This window comes from Dromiciops gliroides, chromosome 1 (assembly GCF_019393635.1).
Source record: "Dromiciops gliroides isolate mDroGli1 chromosome 1, mDroGli1.pri, whole genome shotgun sequence".
Taxonomy (NCBI): Eukaryota; Metazoa; Chordata; class Mammalia; order Microbiotheria; family Microbiotheriidae; genus Dromiciops; species Dromiciops gliroides.
The window spans coordinates 351,342,407-351,363,857 of record NC_057861.1 but is presented as its reverse complement, the minus strand read 5'-3'; the positions used below and the strand labels follow the sequence as shown (position 1 = coordinate 351,363,857).

At 35.2% G+C, this 21,451-nt stretch overlaps 1 protein-coding gene across 3 annotated transcripts in view; it reads left to right on the top strand.

Annotated features, from left to right (window-relative positions):
* SEMA5A (semaphorin 5A) overlaps positions 1 to 21,451 on the top strand; it is a 664,838-nt gene that overhangs the window by 402,775 nt on the left and 240,612 nt on the right. For all 3 annotated transcript variants that reach the window (XM_043978814.1, XM_043978812.1, XM_043978813.1), the window contains 2 exons: positions 11,386 to 11,671; positions 20,474 to 20,609. In XM_043978814.1, coding sequence (XP_043834749.1) covers positions 11,386 to 11,671; positions 20,474 to 20,609 — 422 coding nt within the window. The remainder of the gene's footprint in view (positions 1 to 11,385; positions 11,672 to 20,473; positions 20,610 to 21,451) is intronic.

The window sequence follows — 21,451 nt, the reverse complement described above, 5'->3', positions numbered from 1 at the left end:
TTGAAGGGCTTCACTGCTAGAGGACATATGATATGCTTCCAAGTGTAATATAGTTTGCTGACTAAAGCGGGTAAAATGTTAAAATATAGAGGAATTTATATACTAAAATAAAGATTCTTTGATTACTTTCTCAATATGACAAGTAAAGATAACCTTTAAACAAGAATTTTTTTGAGATTAAAAATTCTTTGAGGGGCAGCTAGGTGGTGCAGTAAAGAAAACACCATCCCAGGATTTAGAAGGACCCGGGTTCAAATCTGGCCTCAGACACTTGACACTTACTAGCCGTGTGACCATGGGCAAGTTGCTTAACTCTCATTGCCCTGCCCCCCCCCCAATTCTTTGAACACAATATCTTGTCCATTTTTTGGATTAACAAAATCTGATTGGACATACTGGAACTGGACCTTTGGAAAATCAAAAGATCGGTGATCAATAAATGTAAAAGCAATGTATAATTAATTAAACTTTTCAAGAACTTCTAATCTTCTGGTATATTCCATCTGCTATCAAAAAACTGATCTATGTGGGCAGCTAGGTGGCACAGTGGATAGAGCATGGTCCCTGGAGTCAGGAGGACCTGAGTTCAAATTCGGCCTCAGACACTTGACACTTACTAGCTGTGTGGTCCTGGGCAAGTCGCTTAACCCCAATTGCCTCACTAAAAAAAAAACAAAAAACACACAACAAAACAAACAAACAACTGGTTTATATCACCCTAGGCAAACTCTGTCCCAGTTTCTTCATCTGTAAAATGAGCTGGAGAAGGACAGCAAACAACTCCAGAATCTTGGCAAAGAAAACACCAAAAGGGGACACAAAGAGTCAGACATGATTGAAAAATGACTAAAGAACATATATAAATTACTTCTGTGCTATATTCTATTCAAAATCATATGATACACATGTATTTTTGTATGTGTAAACCAAGAGAATTTCCATAATATGAAAAATGATCATCATACTTCCACCATACTGTGATCTGCTTCTGGAGTAGCCAATACATTTGGTGAAAAGGACCCTATATTTGGAATAAGATGTTCTGGGTTCCAGGCCCAGCTTAGTTATCTATGACCTGCTTGACTGTGAGCAATTACTTAAACTCTCTGGGATTTACATTTATTAATTTTTAAAGCGAGGGGATTGGTAGGATGGAATTATCTCTAAGGTGCTTTCTGTTTCTATGACTGAAATAGTCACTGGTTTCTTCCTTCTGCTTGGGTGATTTTTATTTAAGGTTGTTCCTGTTTATCTCTCTTATTTCTTATCCAGATTTTCCACCATGTTATGCCAGTCAAGCTAATGAATTTCCTCACCCCATTTATTTTATCTCTTCCTTTTGAATAATGCTTACCTTCTCATTATTGTATTCATATATATATATATATACACCATAATTTCAAATTTCATGTCTATATTTAGGAATCCTTTAGCATTCTTTACAGATAGATAACTGTCCGATATCTACTTGGACAGTTAGAGTAATATGAAACTCACTAATTTACAAGGCATCCTTGAAATATGTTTTTGGAAAATTAAGTTTTAAAAGGTTTTATATTAAATATAAATAATATAAATATATATATATATATATATTATAGCTAAAAGCATAGGAAAATAGATTTAGATCTGCAAAAGACTACAAAGACCATTTAGTACAATCCTTTCATTTTATAGAAGTAAAAACTGAGGCCAAGGAGTTTAAATGACTGATCTAGGGGCACACATACAGTAAATGTTGAAGGCAGGATTCAAAACAAGGTCTCCTTAATTCAAAGCCTAATGTTCTGTCTACTGCACCATTTTGCCTCTCTATGTTCCCATTTCCAAATTCCACCTCAAGAAGCATGACAGAGTAAGGAATCTTCTCTACAGTGCAGCCCTTTTAAGAACTGAATATAGATCTTACAGTTTCTCCTTGAATCTTTTCCAGATAAACATCTGAAGTCTTTCAAATACCCTTCAAATGAAACACCACTGCCATCCCATTCATTATACTCTTAAAGTGATCTAGTATTTTCAGCCTATTTTGGACCTGACTCTTGATTTCCTCTATGTAGAGAATCTCTTAGTGAGGAGGTTTTCTGTTCTAAAGCAAATGAGTAGCTTGTCTAGAACTTAGAATATTAGAAAATTTTCTGGGAGCACTGAAAGTTTAAGTAATATCTGTAGACACATAGGATATGTCAAGGTAAGATTGAGCCTGGGGTTTCTTAACTAAAAAACTAATCCTCTCTCTACTACATTTCATAGCCTCTCATAATTTTGAAAGAATTATTTTTAATATGGAACCTGTAAATGAAAAATGTATGTAAGATGTAACATGAACTGTATAACCTAGAAGAGGTCAAATACTTCTCATAATCTGAATGCAATGATCTCTTTTTTTTTCAGAGCAGCCTAAGCCTGGTTTAGCTTTCTCTTTTTCTTTCAGCTAGATCACACTTTTGGATAGTATTAATCATAAGATTAGCTAAAACACCTTATTTTCTTTGTGTGAGTTACTGTTTAAAATACTGCCCTGAATCTTGATTTTGCAGTTGATATTTTGAACTAAAATTAGGACCTTACATTTTGTTCTGTAAAAATCTCATCTTGTTGATTTTCCATCCAGTCTTCCAGCCTGATCAGATCATTTGGATTTTGTTCTTTCTTTCCCACATATCACCTATCTTTTGTAGATTTGTGCTACCTACAAATAGGATACATATGCCTTTTGTACTTCTATCCAAATCAGTGATTAAAAAAAGAAAAGGAACAGAGCAGTGAAACTGCCTTTCATTAAAGTTTCAAGTCATTTGATCTGAATGAATTACACACTAATCTATGTGATTAGTGAAGCACTTACACTGAAGTATTATCATGTGAGAATGGTAGTAATCACAGGACTGGAAATGATCAAATATTCCCATTTTAAAAGTTGGGAGGGATTGATTCTTTACCCTATAGATTAATGAACTTGAATGTATGATAAAATTCTAGGATGTATTAGTAAAAGGAATGATTACTAGTCTAAGATGTCAGAGGCATGCCAAAAACATATTATAATATGGTGTAATAATAGCAAAGGATTTGATAAAATATTTCATACTATCCTTGTAGAAGAGAGAAAGAAATTTGTGCTAGATGATCATGTGTTTGGTGGATTTCAAAACTGGCTGATCCATACACAAATCACTTGTGATTTGATGCCAGTATACATAAATATAAGAGATCTTATATATATATATATATATATATATATAGAACAGGAAGAAAACTCAGAAGTTTTCTAGTTTGATCCATTCATTTAATAGATAAAGAATTAGTCCAAGAGTGGTGAAGCAATATACCCAAAGGTCCCACAGACTGTAAGTGGTGTAGCTGAAATTAGAGCCCAGTTTTTTTCACTTCAAAACTCCATGAATTCTCCTACTATACCACACTATCTAGAGGTAAAGTACCACAGGAATTTGTCTTTGGTTCCATGTTGGTCAACATATTTAACAATATCATAGCATAAATTGTATGTTTATCAGATTTGCAGATGTGATAAAACTGGGGAAGGAGAAAGAACTAATATATAGAATAATAGAACAGAATCCCAAAAGAACCCAACAGTCTGGACTAAATCCAATAAAATGAAGCTTAATGGGGATAACTTAAAGTCCTCTGCCTAGAGAATCAACAATAAAAAAATTGACTTAGGAAGGCAGGTCTTGTCAGTGATTCATATGAATAGATATCTATGTTTTAGTGAATTGCAAGCTCTATGTGAGGCAACAATGTGATATGGCAGTAAAAAAAAAGAAAGGAAGAAAGAAAGAAAGAAAGAAAGAAAGAAAGAAAGAAAGAAAGAAAGAAAGAAAGAAAGAAAGAAAGAAAGAAAGAAGGAAAGAAGGAAAGAAGGAAAGAAGGAAAGAAGGAAAGAAAGAAAGAGAAAGAAAGAAAGAAAGAATGTAATCTTTGGCTGCCTCATGAGAGGTGCAGCATCCTGAAAAAGGATATGGTTGTCATATCCTATTTTGCCCTCATTCATAAGGATACTGAATACTATATCAAATGAGATAATATTTGTAAAATAATTTAGCACTGTGCCTGGCACTAACTACACAATATATAAATACTTATTCCCTTCCTTTCCTTATGTCATATAAGAATCAGTTGTAAGAACCACGTGTCTTTCTCTGGCAGAAGAGAAGATTTGGTAGGAACTTGATTTAAGAGCTCTCTTGAGTCTTTGAAAGGATTTTTTATGGAAGATGTATTAGATTGTTCTGCTTATCCTCAGAGGACAGAAGTACAAAAAGTAACAGTTTGTAGACTCAGGCTTGATTCAGTGACCAACTAACTGGCCTCTCCATTTTCACCTAAAGTGACAAAGCAATTTTCTTAAACATGCTATCCCTAGTCTGTAATCTCCCTTGGTTTCCTTATTACCTCTAGAATTAATTATAAAATCCTCTTTTTTGGCTTTAATGAAACTTATCACAACCTTCCACCCTCCTATTGTTCCAGACTTCTTACATAATGCTCCCATCTACATGCTCTATAATCCAGCAACATTGGCCTTCATGCTATTCTGCACATTCAACATTCCATCTTCCAACTCATGATTTTTATTAGCTGTCTTCCTTACCTATATGCTCTTCTTCCTCACTTCTGCCTCCTGGATACCCTGGCTTCATTCAAACACAGCTCAAAGACCATTTTGTTCAGGAGATCATTTTAACAAACCTATTTTTCTTAACGTCTCTCCTCTGAGGCTAACGTCCATTTTTACTGTATATATTTTGTAGGGACAATAATACTATATAAACTATAGTATATAATACTTTACATACTCTAGTATATAATATACATAATACTGTTTATAATATAATACATACATGTGTATAGATACATATACACTATATATATATATGTGTGTGTGTATACCTATATCTTTCTATAAATAGATAGATATATACACATACTATTACCCAATGGTTAAGTGACCAAAGGACATGGATGGCAAAGTTGGGAATCAGTTCAACCATTCTAGAAAGCAGGTAGGGAGTATGCTAAAAAAAAAAATGGTGACTAAAATTTCTATACGCTTGACCAATAGGTTCCGTTGCTAGATGTATATCCTAAAGAGGAAAAAAAGTTCCTCTGTTTATCAAATATTGATGGTAACTTTTTTAATGACAGCAAAAGGAAATAGGATATATTCAGAGATGAATGTACTTACTATAAAATCAAAAGCTATCCATAAAAAATTTAAAAGTTGCTAAAACAACTGTAACCTCCAAACTAGCTACCTACTGCTAGATACACATACCCATAAAAGACTAAGACAGAAAAGTCTCATATATATTCAAGCATTCATAGTAGCTGTTCTACTTCAGACATAACAAGATGCTTCAAATTGAGGATTAGAATAAGTGAGACATTCATAAAAATCATGGAATAGTTAACAAAAGAAAGTTTACTTAACAATAACATGTAAAAGAAGAAAATATAGAGTATTGATTGAAGTGGGTGTAATTCTTTGGGCTCTGCAATTTTCTTAGTGGTGTGCTTGTTCAGCAGGGTGTTGTCATTTCTGAGAGGTGTTCAACTCCTCACACATGGAATTTTCTTACTTAGACAAGGAAGCTATATCAGTGGTTCAATCTTTAATTCATTGGAGTAGTTAAAGCTCAAGAATAATTAAATCAAAGGATAATTGGGGGCAGCTAGGTGGCGCAGTGGAAAATCCCCCGGCCCTGGATTCAGGAGTACCTGAGTTCAAATCTGGCCTCAGACACTTAACACTTACTAGCTGTGTGACCCTGGGCAAGTCACTTAACCCCCATTGCCCCGCAAAAGCAAAAAACAAACAAAAAAGGATAATTGCCAGTTCATAGAGTATGATAGAGATAGTGGGGGCTGGGGGAAACATAGCTAACTTAGGATGCATAGAGTAATTGTTGCAGTAAGAAAGCCATGTAGGACCAGATTGATTAGGGAATGACTAAATAAATTTTGTCTCATGAATACAATGCAATATTATTATATTCTTAGAAACAGTGAGGAGTGGAAACACTTATTTCAAGGAAATATTAAAGGAAAAGTACACAACATGATGACAACAGTGTAAATGGAAAGAACAGCAAAACAAAAATTAACACTGTAATTACAATGACTGATCTTAATCATAGAGGAAAATTGCAAAAAAAAGTCTCTCTTCTTTGCAAAGATAGAAGGCTATGTATATAGAATGTCATTTAAATATAAAATAAATATGTTAGTTTTGCTGAGTTTTATTAAACTTCTTTTGGAATATTAGTTATAAGGAATTTCTTATTCAGTAGGGAATGAAGGAAGGATAGATTTGGAAATGAATGTGATGTAATAACAAAAGGCATCTTTTTTTTTCAAAGAAATAAAGTAAAACCAAAACCACATCCTCCTGACTTTGCCAGTTCCCTTCTTCGCACTTTTAATGGTAACCTGTACTGTAAACCTCAGAGCCATCTTTGACTCCTACTCATTTACCTCCTACATTCAATTAGTCATTGTCTTTTCTCTTCTATGGCTTCAATGTCTCTCATTTACCATCCCAGGTCAATGGATATTTGGAAATATGTTACAACACTTCTCATCTGGCCTGCTGTAAGAACCTTCTAAAAAGGGATGTATGTCTTTTTTAAAAAGTTCCTTAAATGGGGCAGCTAGGTGGCACACTGGATAGAGCACCATCCCTGGATTCAGGAGGACCTGAGTTAAAATCCAGCCTCAGACACTTGATACTAGCTGTGTGACCCTGGGCAAGTCACTTAACCCTCATTGCCCTGCCCTCCCCCCCAAAAAAGTCCCTTAAACAAATAGCATTTGTTTTTTTAGTATTTTTCTTTTCAAATAAAAACTCAAGGGTTTAATTTTGAGTCCTTGATTGAAGAGTATATTTTGGATAAGGAAATTTATATGGCCATTCGACTTTGGTATCAGGGAAAAGAGTATTTCATATCATCCTGCTATTAAAAAAACAAAACAAAACATTTGAAACTTAGATTTCCTTCCCTGTACAGTGAAAATTCTTAACTAGTGTTTATAGAAGTTAATTGATTTCAATAGCTCCCCATTACCTAAGGTATAAACTTCATTCTCCTCAATCTGGGGATCATGGCCTTTCATGCCTCTATTCCCTAACTTCCTTTCCAGAATTAGTTTCTACTATTCACTTGTCACAGTCAGAAAAAACACTATTCATGGATCTCTGCTTTCCTGATTCTGTTCTTCTGCTCCTGTAGTTATTTCTACCTGAAATGCCTCCACCATCTCTTTTTCATTTTCCTTGTTGATTAAGATATGCATATATGCAGACGTGTGTTCCTTTGAATGTATGAGTGAGTGAGTCAGAGAGACAGAAAGACAAAGAGACAATGTCAGAGGCAGAGACAATGAGAGAGAAAAAAAAGACAAAGGCAAAGACAGAGACACAGAGAACTAGTAAAACCTTACCTTAAACCACTTTATATTTAATGTAGCATTGTGTAATTTTTCTTTTTCAGAGATTTTATTGTGTTATTTTATAGCTTATTTTCATAAGCCTTGAATAGAGAAATCATTTTTGAAAGGCTTTTGTATTTTTCTCTTTGGGTTAAAAGTACAAATGAATATTGCATTTTGAAATCAATATGTAGTTTTGAAATCTTACTTTTTAAAATGAGGTTTATTTCAAGAAGTCTTACATTAGCTCTTTCTGCAAAAAGTTGATGAATACTCACTCAAAAAATCCCAAAGTTTTCTATAATATACTAAAAACCTAAGTTACAAATGTCAAAAATATTTATTTTTTCCTATTAGTACTCTATGATAGTAAACATATTTTGTATGGATAATGCTATGTAACTTCATTTGTGGTGAAGTAATTTTTATCCAAGACTATATGTTACACCCATTTCAGGTTAAAAAATATAAGTACAAATATGTTTACCTACAAATTGAGGGCAATGTGGCATAGATAAAAGAAAATGGGATTTGGAATCAGAGAGCCTGGTTGTGAATCCTGTCTCTCCTCACTATCTTTGTGATGATGGGTAATGACTTCACCTTTCTAATCCTAGGGTTCCTAAGATTCATAATGAGGAGCATAAATTAGATGAATTCTTATGGCCCTCCTAGTTTTAAATATATTATTTTATAAAGTCTGGCAACTGGCAACCTTTCATCTCTTTTATAACCAAAAGTATGCTTTAAAATTTTTTAGTTGAAACTTATTTTTATATCACACTTAATTGTGTTTATAAACCCCTTCAATCCAGTTAGTCTTTCTCTGAAACGAAGGAAAACAGTTGAGCAAAACTAGCAAGACCAAGCCATGAGCCATAATACAAACAGTGTTCGGCAGCCGTTGCCCTTTGCTTCTCAATGGAACTTGGCAGGTGCATATCTATAACTTGTCTCCATTGCCAAGATTTGTTACTGTAGGTGTGTAACTGCAGTTTTGTTCAAGCACTCTTTACCTTTTCACTGAAATTGTCCTAACTTCAGCTCTGTATATTTGCTGTACTTTGAAGGACTTTGAGAAGTACTCTGGACTCCAAGAAGAAGCTCTTGACAGAGCTTAGTAAATAGAAATTTGTGAGAGATTTTGTGAATGAAACCAGGAACAAATGTTTCTAATCAATGTTTATTGATTAGAAAATGAAAACTGTGCTTCTTGATTTTACATCGTTTTTAAGACAACACTGCTGATATTGATTTTTTACTAACATAAATGTACTATTTGACCATGGATAAGTCACTTAACATATCAGCTCAAAGCAACTTGTTAAGTTATAGATGTGTTGTTGAGCTGTATCATTGATGGGAGTTTATACATTAGGTGTTTCTCCAGATCAATGAAATCACAGGCATACATATTATTCTTCCTCTGCCTCAAAAAAGAAGCTAACCTCTCTCTCTCCCTCCCTTCCCCTCCCTCCCTCCTTCCCTCCTCTCTCTCTCTCTCTCTCTCTCTCTCTCTCTCTCTCTCTCTCTGGAGCAATGAGGGTTACTTGACTTGCCCAAGGTCACATAGCTAGTAAGTGTCGAGATTCTGAGGCTGGATTTGAACTCAGGTCCTCCTGAAACCAGGGCTAGTGCTTTATCCACTCTGCCACCTACCTGCCCCTACCTCTCGGTATTTTCAGTAATTACTCTTTGTATCACATGTTTAAGCTGTTTTACAATAATAAATTTATACATACCTTTTAATATTACTGAGTCATCTAGATTTATACCTCTCAGTAGGTAGTGGGAGATTTGTTTGGAGAAGGGAGAATTAAGGTACAGGTACCCCATAGACTATTCTTTTTATCAAATTTGGATATAGAAATAGATTTGAATGAAATAGTCTTGACCTTCATTAATGCCCTAGAAATGTAATAAGCAACCTCCAGGGTATTTTGGAATAGTGTTTATTTGAGACAGTTAAGGGGATCTCATGGTCTGGAATTTCATCTTAATAAAGCTTTCTTTTAGGGAGATAAAGCTGTTTTGCATTTATCTCTGATAGAAACTCTGTTCCTGCCTTCAGGTTATGCTCAAGTGTTTATCAAAAACCAATCTAACAAGGACCACAGATTCTTATTTTTCTGTTTATTTCGAGGGGCTTTCCATCCAATAAAGCAAGCCTCTGAATTTTATAGGGACAATTAAAGATAATTATGCCTACATCTTGGCACTCAAAGTTAATGAAAAGGTACAGACAACAAATTTATCCACAAGGACATATTTTCAGGGGCAATTAGGTGTTTGCTGGTGCACTTCAACCGAACCTGTAATTGGTCATGAACTATCAGGAAGGCTGCTCTTGGGTTGAGTGGGCAAAGTAAAGATTGGAGAACAATTAAAATATGTCTTCTGGCAAACATTAACAAGCAATGATAAAATGTGTTATCGTAAAATAACTTAACAGTATAATATAAGCAAATACTGTAAGTACCAAAATCATTTTGGCTTTCATGTATTTGTTTGTATGAATGTATATGTATACATAAATTATGTACATATATATACACATATACTATAGTACATAATAGAAAACCCACAAGCATATGCTGTATAATATGCTCATTTACTCTAATGTATGTATATAGCTATAGAAATGATAATATGTTTTCTAAAATTCTAAATGTTTCAGAACACTCAGAAAAGTTTGGATTTCATTTTCAGGTCTCAAACAAGATAAAAATCAAGTTCTAAATGATAGCACCCAATTTTCCAAGTATGCACATGTGTCTCTAAATAAAAACTTTATTTTTATATCTCCAGCACTTAGCACAGTGCCTAGCACATAGTAGGTGCTTAATAAAAGCTTGTTGACTGACTTTAAATTCTCCTTGATTCATGAAATATATGCAAGCATTATCAGCAATGTTTTCCCTTTCCTTTTTTTAGATTTATTAGGAATACAAATATATTTCATTCTTTCATTTTATGACTCATTCAAGTGATAACTGTAGTACTTGTATGAGGATTTGAAATGCAAGTAACATGTATTTTTCTAAAATGTATGGTAAATCTTTTCTGTTGTTGTTCGGCTTTTTATGTTTTCTTTAGAATATTAATGCAAGCTTTACTTGTGCTAGATTTATTGTAGTGTGCTCAAGCAGAGGAATCATTCCTATGATTTTCTGTAATTTAAAACTTGTGCTTAGCGGCTTCATCATAGCATGCCTCTTTCATGCTATTCACAATGTAAGGGAATTGTTGCATTCAAATACTTGTCTCCATAAAGTGGTCTTGGCATTTGATCAATTTTAACATGTGAAAAAGGACTGTTACTTAAGGAAAAAAATATTTCCCCCATTTCAGTGGAAGAATATTAATTGAGTGAAACAAAGCAGAGGAAAGATATGGGATAGTGGGTAGAGGACTGGCCTCAAATCCAGAAGACCTGACTTTAATGTACACCTTTGATCCATACTGTAGAGAGCTAGGTGTATATAGGATAGAGTGCTGGATTTGCAATCAGGAAAACTTGAGCTCAAATAAGCCCCAAATTTCCTGTGTGACACTGGTCAAATCATTTAACCTTTCTTAGCTTTAATTTCTTAATCTGTAGAAGTGCAATAATAATATCACCCATCCCACAGGATTGTGGTGAAGTACAGATGAGATAACACATGTGAAGTGCTTTGAAAATCTTAATTAGTTGTGTAAATGGTAGTTATTGTTGTTACTTGATATGAAGTTGGACAAATAACTAGTGGTGCTGCAAGCAAAACTCTTAAGATAATAAATTACAGAGAACAAGGTATTCTGTATTGGTAGATGAAATTTCTCACTAGGGACTCCTTCCACCAATGAGATTTCAAGTCTAATTAAAAAAAGAAAAAATAGCAAATGTCAATAACCAACTTTTCTTTTCTTTTCTTTTTCTTTTGGTTTTAGAACCAAATTTCGTATCATCTTATGATATTGGAAACTTCACCTATTTCTTCTTCCGGGAAAATGCTGTGGAGCATGATTGTGGCAAAACTGTTTTCTCCAGGGCTGCCCGAGTTTGTAAGAATGACATTGGAGGCCGATTTTTGCTAGAGGATACATGGACCACGTTCATGAAGGCTCGCCTGAACTGTTCCCGTCCTGGGGAAGTACCTTTTTACTACAATGAACTGCAGAGCACTTTTTTCCTTCCTGAACTGGATTTAATCTATGGGATATTTACCACTAATGTGTATGTAACTTTCAATTTTAAAAAGTTCTACTTTTCAATTAATTAACATCTATTTTTTTCTCCCTTTTACTGATTTCCATTGTAAAACAAACAAAAATCCTTATAACAAATATGCATATTTAAGGAAAACAAATTTTCTCTTTGACTGTGTTCAGAAATGTCTCACTTGACATTCTGACTCTATCACTTCTATGTTAGGAGACTGATCATGCTTCACCATCCATCCTCTGGAATCATGGCTGATTATCACATTGATGAGGGTTCATTCAAAGTTATTTTTTTTACAATATTTTTGTTACCATATAATTCTCCTCTTCACTCCATTTCCTTTCTAGAAGTTTTACTCAGTCAAAATGAGCTCTGTCTTCTTTAGCCCTTATTGCTCTCTTACTGTAGTCTTTCAAGAACCTTCCTTCTTTTGAAAGGTAGATTCAGTCACATACCCTAAAAGAATAGAAGTAACAGGAACTATTGGCTGGCATAGATCATCCCCTTAATGTCATCTCCTAGGCAGAATTCTCAAATTTTGCAAATATGTTTCTGAGATTTGTTAAAAATAGCGCAGCAGATTCATTTAGTGCACAGGACTTCTGATCAGAGCCTGTGGTTGCATAGTTATCACACAGAGACAACCAACAATGCTTACAGGAATAATGAAGGACATGTAATTTGGTAAGTATGACCCTGAAAATACCTTTGAAAGTAACTCTGGAAAATCATCCATTTCCTTTAATTATGGGTGCTCTTGGGCAATCATGACCTTGCACTGATTCTAAGTATTCTAGGGCTAAATGTGACACCAATTTTCAGGAAGATGGCTGCCTTGGGCACTCAGCTCTGAAATGCCAGTTGTAATTAAAAGACTTTCTCCATGAATTAGCAAGGCTATTTATTCCTCCTAGAGAATTCTTCCTACCTTTCGAATGCTGAATGTTGGACTGGGCAAAATACAATTTTCCTCATTACTCATCTAGTTGCTCTCTTATGCTGGTTATCATTGGTCCCTAAAATTATACTTCATTCATAATTGCTATGATAATTTCCTGAGGAATCCAAATAGTAATTTAGGAAGCTCATACAACTTTCTGTAAAATTCCTAAAACTGCTGGTGATTTGAAAAGAAAGACTTAGTAGGTGGGTTACTATTTAGAATACTTTTTTTTTTCTATTGACATCTTATGGTTCAACTTTATTACATTATAGATTGGAAAACAAAGGTCTAATACTGATTTCTGAAATAAATTATCAGAACCCTAACTGACTCTGGGTAATGATTACTATGACAAGCTGCCCCTTCCTAAAACTTTCTTTAGTTTTGATCACTTGAACACTATTATCTTAAGTCAATAATAGATAATGTCTCTATGGCTCTTTAAGGTTGACAAAGCACTTTAGATATATTTGACTCTCACAAGTCATATAAAGTAGGTTCTATTATTGTTATTCCCATTTAACAGATAAGGAAACTGAGGTTGAGAGATTTTAAGTAACTTGCCCAGAGTCACATAGCAAAATACTGTGCATTACAGTGGATGGAGCATTGTCTATGGAGTCAGAAAACCTGGATTCAAATTCCCCTTCTGACATTTACTACCTGACATTTACTACCATTTCAATTTTGGGCAAGGCAGTTAACCACCAGTTGTTCATGTTGTGTGAGAAAATACAATTCCAAAAGTCATACATTTTCATTGTAGCTACTTATCAAAGGAATTTCTAGTCTCATACACAATGCTATTTGCTGAATTTCATCTCATCTAAATTAAGCTGTTGTATAAATCCTTTAAAACTCATTTTGGCAAAAGATAAAACTGGGATAAGGACTTCTCACATTTGAGAGAGAGTAGGATGTAGACAAGAAGGCAAAGAAATGAATTCAGGCCAATAAATACCTGCTGAAGACTCATCTAGAGAAATGTTATTTTTTTTGAAATTACTATCCTTTTAACATTTCAAAAAGAAATTTTGTCATTCACAATTATTTTTCCATTTTGCCATTTACAAAAGTTCATAATAAAGTCAGTTTAGGGCTAAGGAGGACCCTCCAAGGCTTTCACCTTCCCCTCCTTTTACAGATAAGACAACAGGGGCCTTCAAAACATAAGTGACTTGCCCAGGATCACACAGCTGGGAAGCACATAAAATGGGATTTGAGTCCTGGTTGTCAGGACCTCAAGTCTAGCACTATCTACTAAACCATACATCATTTTACAGAATTTCATAAAAAGTAAGAAATGTGAGGGCAGCTAGGCGACACGGTGGATAAAGCACTGGCCCTGGATTCAGAAGGAACTGAGTTCAAATCTAGCTTCAGACACTTGATACTTACTAGCTATGTGACCTTGAGCAAGTCATTTAACCCTCATTGCCCAGCAAAAAAAAAAAAGTAGTAATTTTATTTAACACTAAAAATGTTTAAGATGAATATAGAGATAGAGAACATCCAGATGTCTTTGATGAGGTCTGTCTGCTAGGTCCAGATTCAATTCATCCAAATGAACTGAAAGAGGAGGAGGGACATTGCTGATTGTTCGTGATATTTGAAACTCTATGGAGGGTATAACTTGGCTCTGTGGGACTGAAGGAGGCAAAATGTTGTTCTGACACTTGAAAAAGTGAGGAGCAGAGAGCCTATACATTATTAGCCAATGCACTCAACTTTGATTGCTGGCAAAGTCCCAGAATACATTTTTTCCTTTTTTTATAGACAAATGCAAACTTTATTTAAAACTATATTTTAAGTTTAAATTTACTAAATAAATCACAATAAAAAATAAGAGAACAGTGAAAGGATCTTTGATGATTGTCTAGAAAAGGAAGTAGGGATTGCAAAGAACCTGCTAGTGCTTTTAACAAGAATAGGACATCCCAATGACAAAGATTATTAAGTTGGTACACCCAGGAGATTCTATAGATATAAATTATCTAGGTTTTAGCCAGGTGAGAATTGCTGGTAGGCCAAAGAATCATCACACATCTGCTTGAACAGGAAAGAGTCCAAAGAGGCACAGTTAATCCCCAGGCACATCCTTTCCTAGTCCTTTCGGGAGACAGAAGGTTCTGCTATTACTACATGGTTATATTACCTTCCATTCACTGGAAAAGCATCACCAGTTATCCATTATTTCTAGAAGAGGAGCTAAGAAATTCACATCTCACATAGCAACAACAAAAATAAAAACAATGGATTATATTTGCTTGTTGTTCTCAGGGCAGTAACCATGTCTACCTCTTTGCCCACGAGAAGGAAAAAGTAGATGAATTGAGTATGATTTAACAAATAGGCACCTACTATATGTAAAGCACTCTGCTCAGGACTGGGGATACAAAAGTTAAAGTGAAAAAGCAGCCCCTGCCCTTAAAAGGCTCATATTCAATTAGGATAGATTAGAGTATGCACAGACAGGATCAACTAACAGCTTCCCTCAGCACAGAGACTTATTTGTATTTATATGCTTCTGAATATTTATTATAAAAAACCAGTCACTTATCATTTTGTTTCCATCATATCCTGTAAAAGCAGGCAGCTAGATGGGACCATAGTGCATAGTATGCTGGGTCTGGAGTCAGGAAGACCCTCCCTGAGTTCAAATCTGACCTCAGACACTTACTAGTTGTGTGACCCTGGGCAAGTCACTTAATTTTTTTATAGTGCATAATTAGAATTTTTGGCATTTCTATGGGGCATTTTATAGATTTAAAAAATTTCTGGAAAATTACTAGGATATTTTCTTTCATTTCTTTGATAGATGAGAAATACTAGTGGAGAACAGGTAGTGTATAAATTTCTGTTGTATTAATCTGAATTAGTCATACCTCTGTTTTCCACTTTTATTCGAATTAAGTAGCTAAGAATGTTGATCTTTTCCAAAGTGAGAATCAACTCAGCAAACCAGGAAACATTTATATTTTTTTGTGTTTGGGAGTAGACTTTTAAAAATTACTAATGGTCACCAACCAAATAGAAAATATTTCTCTTGTAAAATGAGGAAGTTGAATGTGATGAGCCCTACTGTCATTTCTTTCTCTGTAATTTTTTGGGGGAATAGGGCAATGAGGGTTAAGTGACTTGCCTAGAGTCACAAAGCTAGTAAGTGTCCGGTGTCTGAGGTCATATTTGAACTCAGGGCCTCCTGAATCCAGGGCCAGTGCCTGTAATTTCTTGATTGCATGTTTCTAAATTCTGTTTAGGGACACAGTCCAGTACAAATCAAGTAAATTTAGTTGTTCTGTAAGTTTAAGTGTGAGCAAGAGGAGGCCGAGGAAAAAATATTTTTAAAATTATCTTATTATATTCTTTTTAAAATTAGAAACAAGGAATATAAAACCTTATTCAATATTGGGAAAAACTCAGTACTCCATTTTTGTACTATACTCTTCTCTACTTTTCTTTCCAAAAAATATTAGTTTATCCAGAGTCAAAGTCAGGATAAAAAGAAGAGCCCCCCGCCCCAATCCAAAGTGGTTAGAGTAGTGATAAAATATTGAAAGAAAATATGGAAAAAGGGACAAAGGAAAAAAGTTAATAAACATTGTTTCCTTCCTATTTCTGCCTTAATCTGCATGATCCCACCCACCTGCATATATATTATGTTTCCTGAAGACCTTTTCTCCCACTTAACCAAAGCTTGCCTAACAAATTTACAATTCTCTTAAGAGGTAGCATTTACATAGCCCATTATAAATATTTTATTTATTCTCACAATAATCCTTCAAATTGGTGCTATTATTACCCCCATTTTACAAAAGAAAAAACTGGGGCTAAAAGATTAATTGACTTTTGACACAGTTTATAAGTCTTCAATTCAGGACTGGAATTCAGGTCTTCCCTATTTAAATCCAGCACTCTATCTGCTGTGCCACCTTACTGTCATTAAAAAACAAACAAAAAACAAAAAACAAAAACAAAGAATTCTATGTCCTTTTCCTCTTCTCTGACAAAATAGATGGAATCTTAGAAGTCACCTAATCTGAAGTCCTTATACTAGCCAAAAGTCACACATATATTAGAAGTAGGATGTGAATGTAGATCCTCTGACTTCAAAACCAATAGCAGGGACAAATTAAACCAACTTCTGTATATGGCCAAAGACCCCCTATACATTAAACAGGATTCTATTGCTATTCACTTATTTCTGTCATGTCCAACTCTTTGTGACCCCATTTGGAGGCAAAGATACAGGAATGGGTTGCCCTTTCCTTCTCCAGCTCATTATACAGTTGAGGAAACTGAGGTAAGCAGAGTTAAGTGACTTGCCCAGGGTCACACAACTAGTAAGTGTCTGAGGTCAGATTTGAACTCAGGGAGGGTCTTCCTGACTCCAGGCCCAGCATACTATGCACTATGGTCCCATCTAGCTGCCTGCTTTATACAGGATATGATGGAAACAAAATGATAAGTGACTGGTTTTTTATAATAAATATTCAGAAGTATATAAATACAAATAAGTCTCTGTGCTGAGGGAGGCTGTTATGTCATCTGTGATGTATAAAAAATTCGAGAGACCAGTTTCTGGGTAATTAATCATTTTCTTAATCATGCTAGCAAAAGAGAAAAGGAGTCTGTAAGACTCTCAAATGCCAAAGACCCCTTATGGAACCCACTCAACACCTATATGCCTTTGGAAGAGTGGGTGTTCCTGAGGGTGGCAATCAACTCTGATTGGTTAACAAGAAATAAGAAAGAGAGAATGAATATTATAATAAAAAGTAGCCCTATTTTAATGAGGGGGTGGGGGACAAGACTTTGATCATGTCATTTACTTCCCAATCACCCCCAGCCTTAAGAAATCTCAACAAAAGTGAGAATTCACATTTTCCCAGACCTGTCAGTAAAACATAATGGGCCAGAATCCATCAATTTACCTAAACTAAAATTTATTTAATTTTTGAACAGATCTGAGTTTTCCTTCTCATTATCAGCCCTGCATTTAAAAGGCTATCTGAATAATCTATAACATCTGATTTCTGAATGAGAAAGTAGAAAAGGGGGAAATCCTTAGTTTTAATTCAACAATTGGTTATTAATATAAGAGAGGAAGAGTGATTCTCCCATATCCTTGAAGAGATTTTCTTTTAAATGTCTTCACATTAATCAAGTCATAGACTATAAAGTGGGCTTAGAGGTCAGCTTTCCATCACTGATTTTACTCATTAAATATTTTTAAATGCCTACTATGTATATTGCAGCAGTGCTAAGCAGTGGCAAGATATAAAGCATCATCCCTACTGTCTAAGAGTTTTCTTTCCAGTGTAGTAATGACACAAAGACATATTGCTACAAGAGATAATATATGTTGATTGCATTACTAAGTTGACAAAATGCTAAATGGGAACTAAGAGTGAAGGCTTTCATTGAATTTGGGGATCAGCAAAGGCATCATTTAGAATGTTGCATTTGAGATGGGCTTTAAAGGTGGGGTATTAGGTAAAGAGGAGGGACTGATATTTCAAGCACAGAAAACAATTTGAGCAAATGAATGCATGGAGGCCAGAAAAACCATGGTATATTTTGGGGGCATAGAGGATAATCCTGATTGGCAGGTGCATGGAGTGTATAAAGGGTAATAATACTATGAGAGAGCAAGCTGGAAAGGTAAAATGGCACCAGATTATGTAAAACCTTGAATGCTGGAAAAAAGAAATTTGAATTTTACTTTCTAGGTAAGAAAGAAATCCTGGAAATTTTTGAGCATAGAAAATGCCATGGCCAGATCTATGCAGAGAAAGGATTATAATGACTGTCATGAAGGCTAAATTACATAGGAGAAAGAATAGAAGCAGAAAGCCCCAGTCAGGGGCTATTGAAACAGACCAATTTAAGTGGTTTTTAAGGAGGATAACAGAGGGGATACATAGAATGGGACAGGTATGCGAGATATTGCAGAGGTGAAATCAAGAGATCTTCATAACATTAGATAGGAGTAAGAGAAACAAAATAAGCATTATATGTCCAAGATCAATAGTTTTAACACCTGTTAGACAAACAGAAAATAAAAACAACCAAGCGAATCCATGACCTCAAAGACCTTACATTTTGATGGAGGAAAAATACATAAAGAGGGATCTGGAATGAGTGTGTGTGGGGAAGGGGGTGCGAATGTGGAAGCATGGGTTCGGATGGCTCAGCAGTGAGAAAGAGGTCTGCATTCAGTCAATAAAAGACAAAAGTGGCAGCTAGGTGGCGCAGTGGATAGAGCCCCGGCCCTGGATTCAGGAATACCTGAGTTCAAATCCCGCTTCAGACACTTGACACTTACTAGCTGTGTGACTCTGGGCAAGTCACTTAACCCCAATTGCCTTGCCAAAAAAAAAAAAGAAAAGAAAAGACAAAAGCTCAATTATTCCAGCTGAGAGTGTTGCAGGGGTGGAAGCCAAATTTCTGATAGGAAGGTGCTGATAAAGATGGCCAGAAAGTAGGCAACATGGTTTGGATAAGGTTGGAGGCCTAGATCTGGCCAAGAAAAGGCAAATGCTCAAATATAAGAGCCCAGGTTGGCTCCAAGGAAGGAGTTCAAGATTGTAACTAGGAGGAGGTAGGTTTATGAATGTAAGATATTTTGGAGTCATGGACAGAAATGAAGACATTTTAAGGAAAAACAGGATTCAGAGGGAAAGGTTTATTAATTTGGTTTGACTATGTGCATTTGATGTTATACATCTAGACATCCAGGTATTCAGATTCAGAAAGCAACTGGCCTTTTTTTTAGTATTGTATGGGCAGTGTGTCCCAATATACAGAAAATGAAAACAGCATGTGCAGAAGGAATAGCAAAGCTGTGAACTTTATGGCTTATGAAACCATAAAACTTGGGTGACAATAAACAGTAATGTGTAGCTATGAAAACCCCAATGAAAATCCTATTGCTTGCACTGCATTTAATAATTGACCCTTAGTGTCAGTTGCTAACAGCAAAACATCTGTGATTTCTCCTTTGATGTTAAGGGAGTTGGTTGATAGTAAATGGATATAATTGTGCTGAACTGGTGAAAACTAGTTCCTTGCCAAAGGGAGAAGATGTTCTTATGAGTTAGATTTTCTGTTGTAAATATTGATATGAAGTCATTTTAAGAATTAACACTATCTTTTTAAGTTTTCACTTCAAACCAATTTCCAAATGAATTTTCATTTAGCAAGATGGGCATTGCTACCATAATGCTTCGTTTAAAGGTGTATCTTAGACTTCTTTCAGCTTCCATGAACAGTCTTTTGTTGATCCTTCTATTTCAAAGGTGCATTTAGTGGCTTAATATGTTTGTGTCAATGTTGGATTAAACTTTCTCCCTTGCTTTTTTATAGCCTATGATGGGCCTTCCCCCTTCTCCCCCGCCCAAACTGATTTTAACTGATTGTTTTAGAGAGGGCTGACAGGAGAAGTAAACAGTGAAGGGGCGCACAAGAGAGCAGGGGGAGAGGCAGCTTAGATCCTCATGTACAAACCAGAGCAAAGGCTTTAGTCTTAGGGAGTTTGAAAACCAGAAGATGTACTTCTTCAAATCTCTTTGTCAGCAAATCATGACTATCTCACGAATTAATCCAGTCATTCTGGCAGAATTAAAAGTAAGGGAGTTAATTGTCAAGAAACCTCTGTTGTATGTCAAAGTCTTTGTTCCCCCACAAAGAAATTACTGAAAATTACCATTAATTGTTTTTTTTTAGCTTTTCTACGAATTTTAAATAGGCAGTGTTCTAAAGGGACTATAAAACTAACTTTTACATTAAAAAATAAAAACGATAATATGTCTGTGGGTTCCCTGGTAGCCTTTTAATTGTTTTTGTTTTTTTCTAAACGTCTTCCACAGGAACAGTATAGCTGCCTCTGCTGTATGTGTGTTCAATCTGAGTGCCATCTCTCAGGCATTCAATGGACCTTTCAAATACCAGGAAAACTCTCGCTCAGCATGGCTGCCTTACCCGAATCCCAACCCCAACTTCCAGGTAATTTCAGAGGAGAAGAAGCCATCACTTCTCAGTGAATTGTTTCTCAAAGAATCCAGGATCCGTTGGTAGATAGATAAAAATTGTAAATGTCTTCAGTGATTGAGGAAAAATGGTTGTCTTTGTACGTCCCAACACCTGGAGAGGTGCCCTTACACATAAGATGGGCTTAATAAAGATTTGTTGAAGTTTTTTATTTGAATTTGCATCATATATCAGGGTGCTTCTTCCTATGGACAGATTCACAAATACAAACTTCAAGGCAGATACAATGAGAATGTAGCTTTTTTTTTTTTTTTTTTTTTTTTTTTTTGGTGAGGCAATTGGGGTTAAGTGACCTGCCCAGGGTCACACAGCTAGCAAGTGTTAAGTGTCTGAGGCCAGATTTGAACTTAGGTCCTCCTGACTCCAGGGCCAGTGGTCTATCCACTGCGCCACCTAGCTGCCCCACAAGTCCTATATTTAAAGTAATTATTATGCATTCTCTTACTCCAAAAGCATTTATCTATACTGAATGACACTCTAATTAAATAGATTTTTGGTTATGATATATGCCCAAGAATAATAAGAAACATTTATTAGTAAACCATATGTCTATTTTCACACTTATAAAAATTATATTGAGTGTTACAATGAAAATACATGCACTTTGAATGGAATCAGGAAATGTAGTGGGACACACGATGCCCTTCATCTATAGATTTCAAATAATCTGGCAAAACGATCTGTAATAAATTTCTTTGGGCATACACAAAAAAGTGGAACTTAAAGGATTAATTATTTGCTAAGGTTACAAACCACTGTCAGGGACTTTTGAATTTTAATCATGTGTTTGAGGGCTT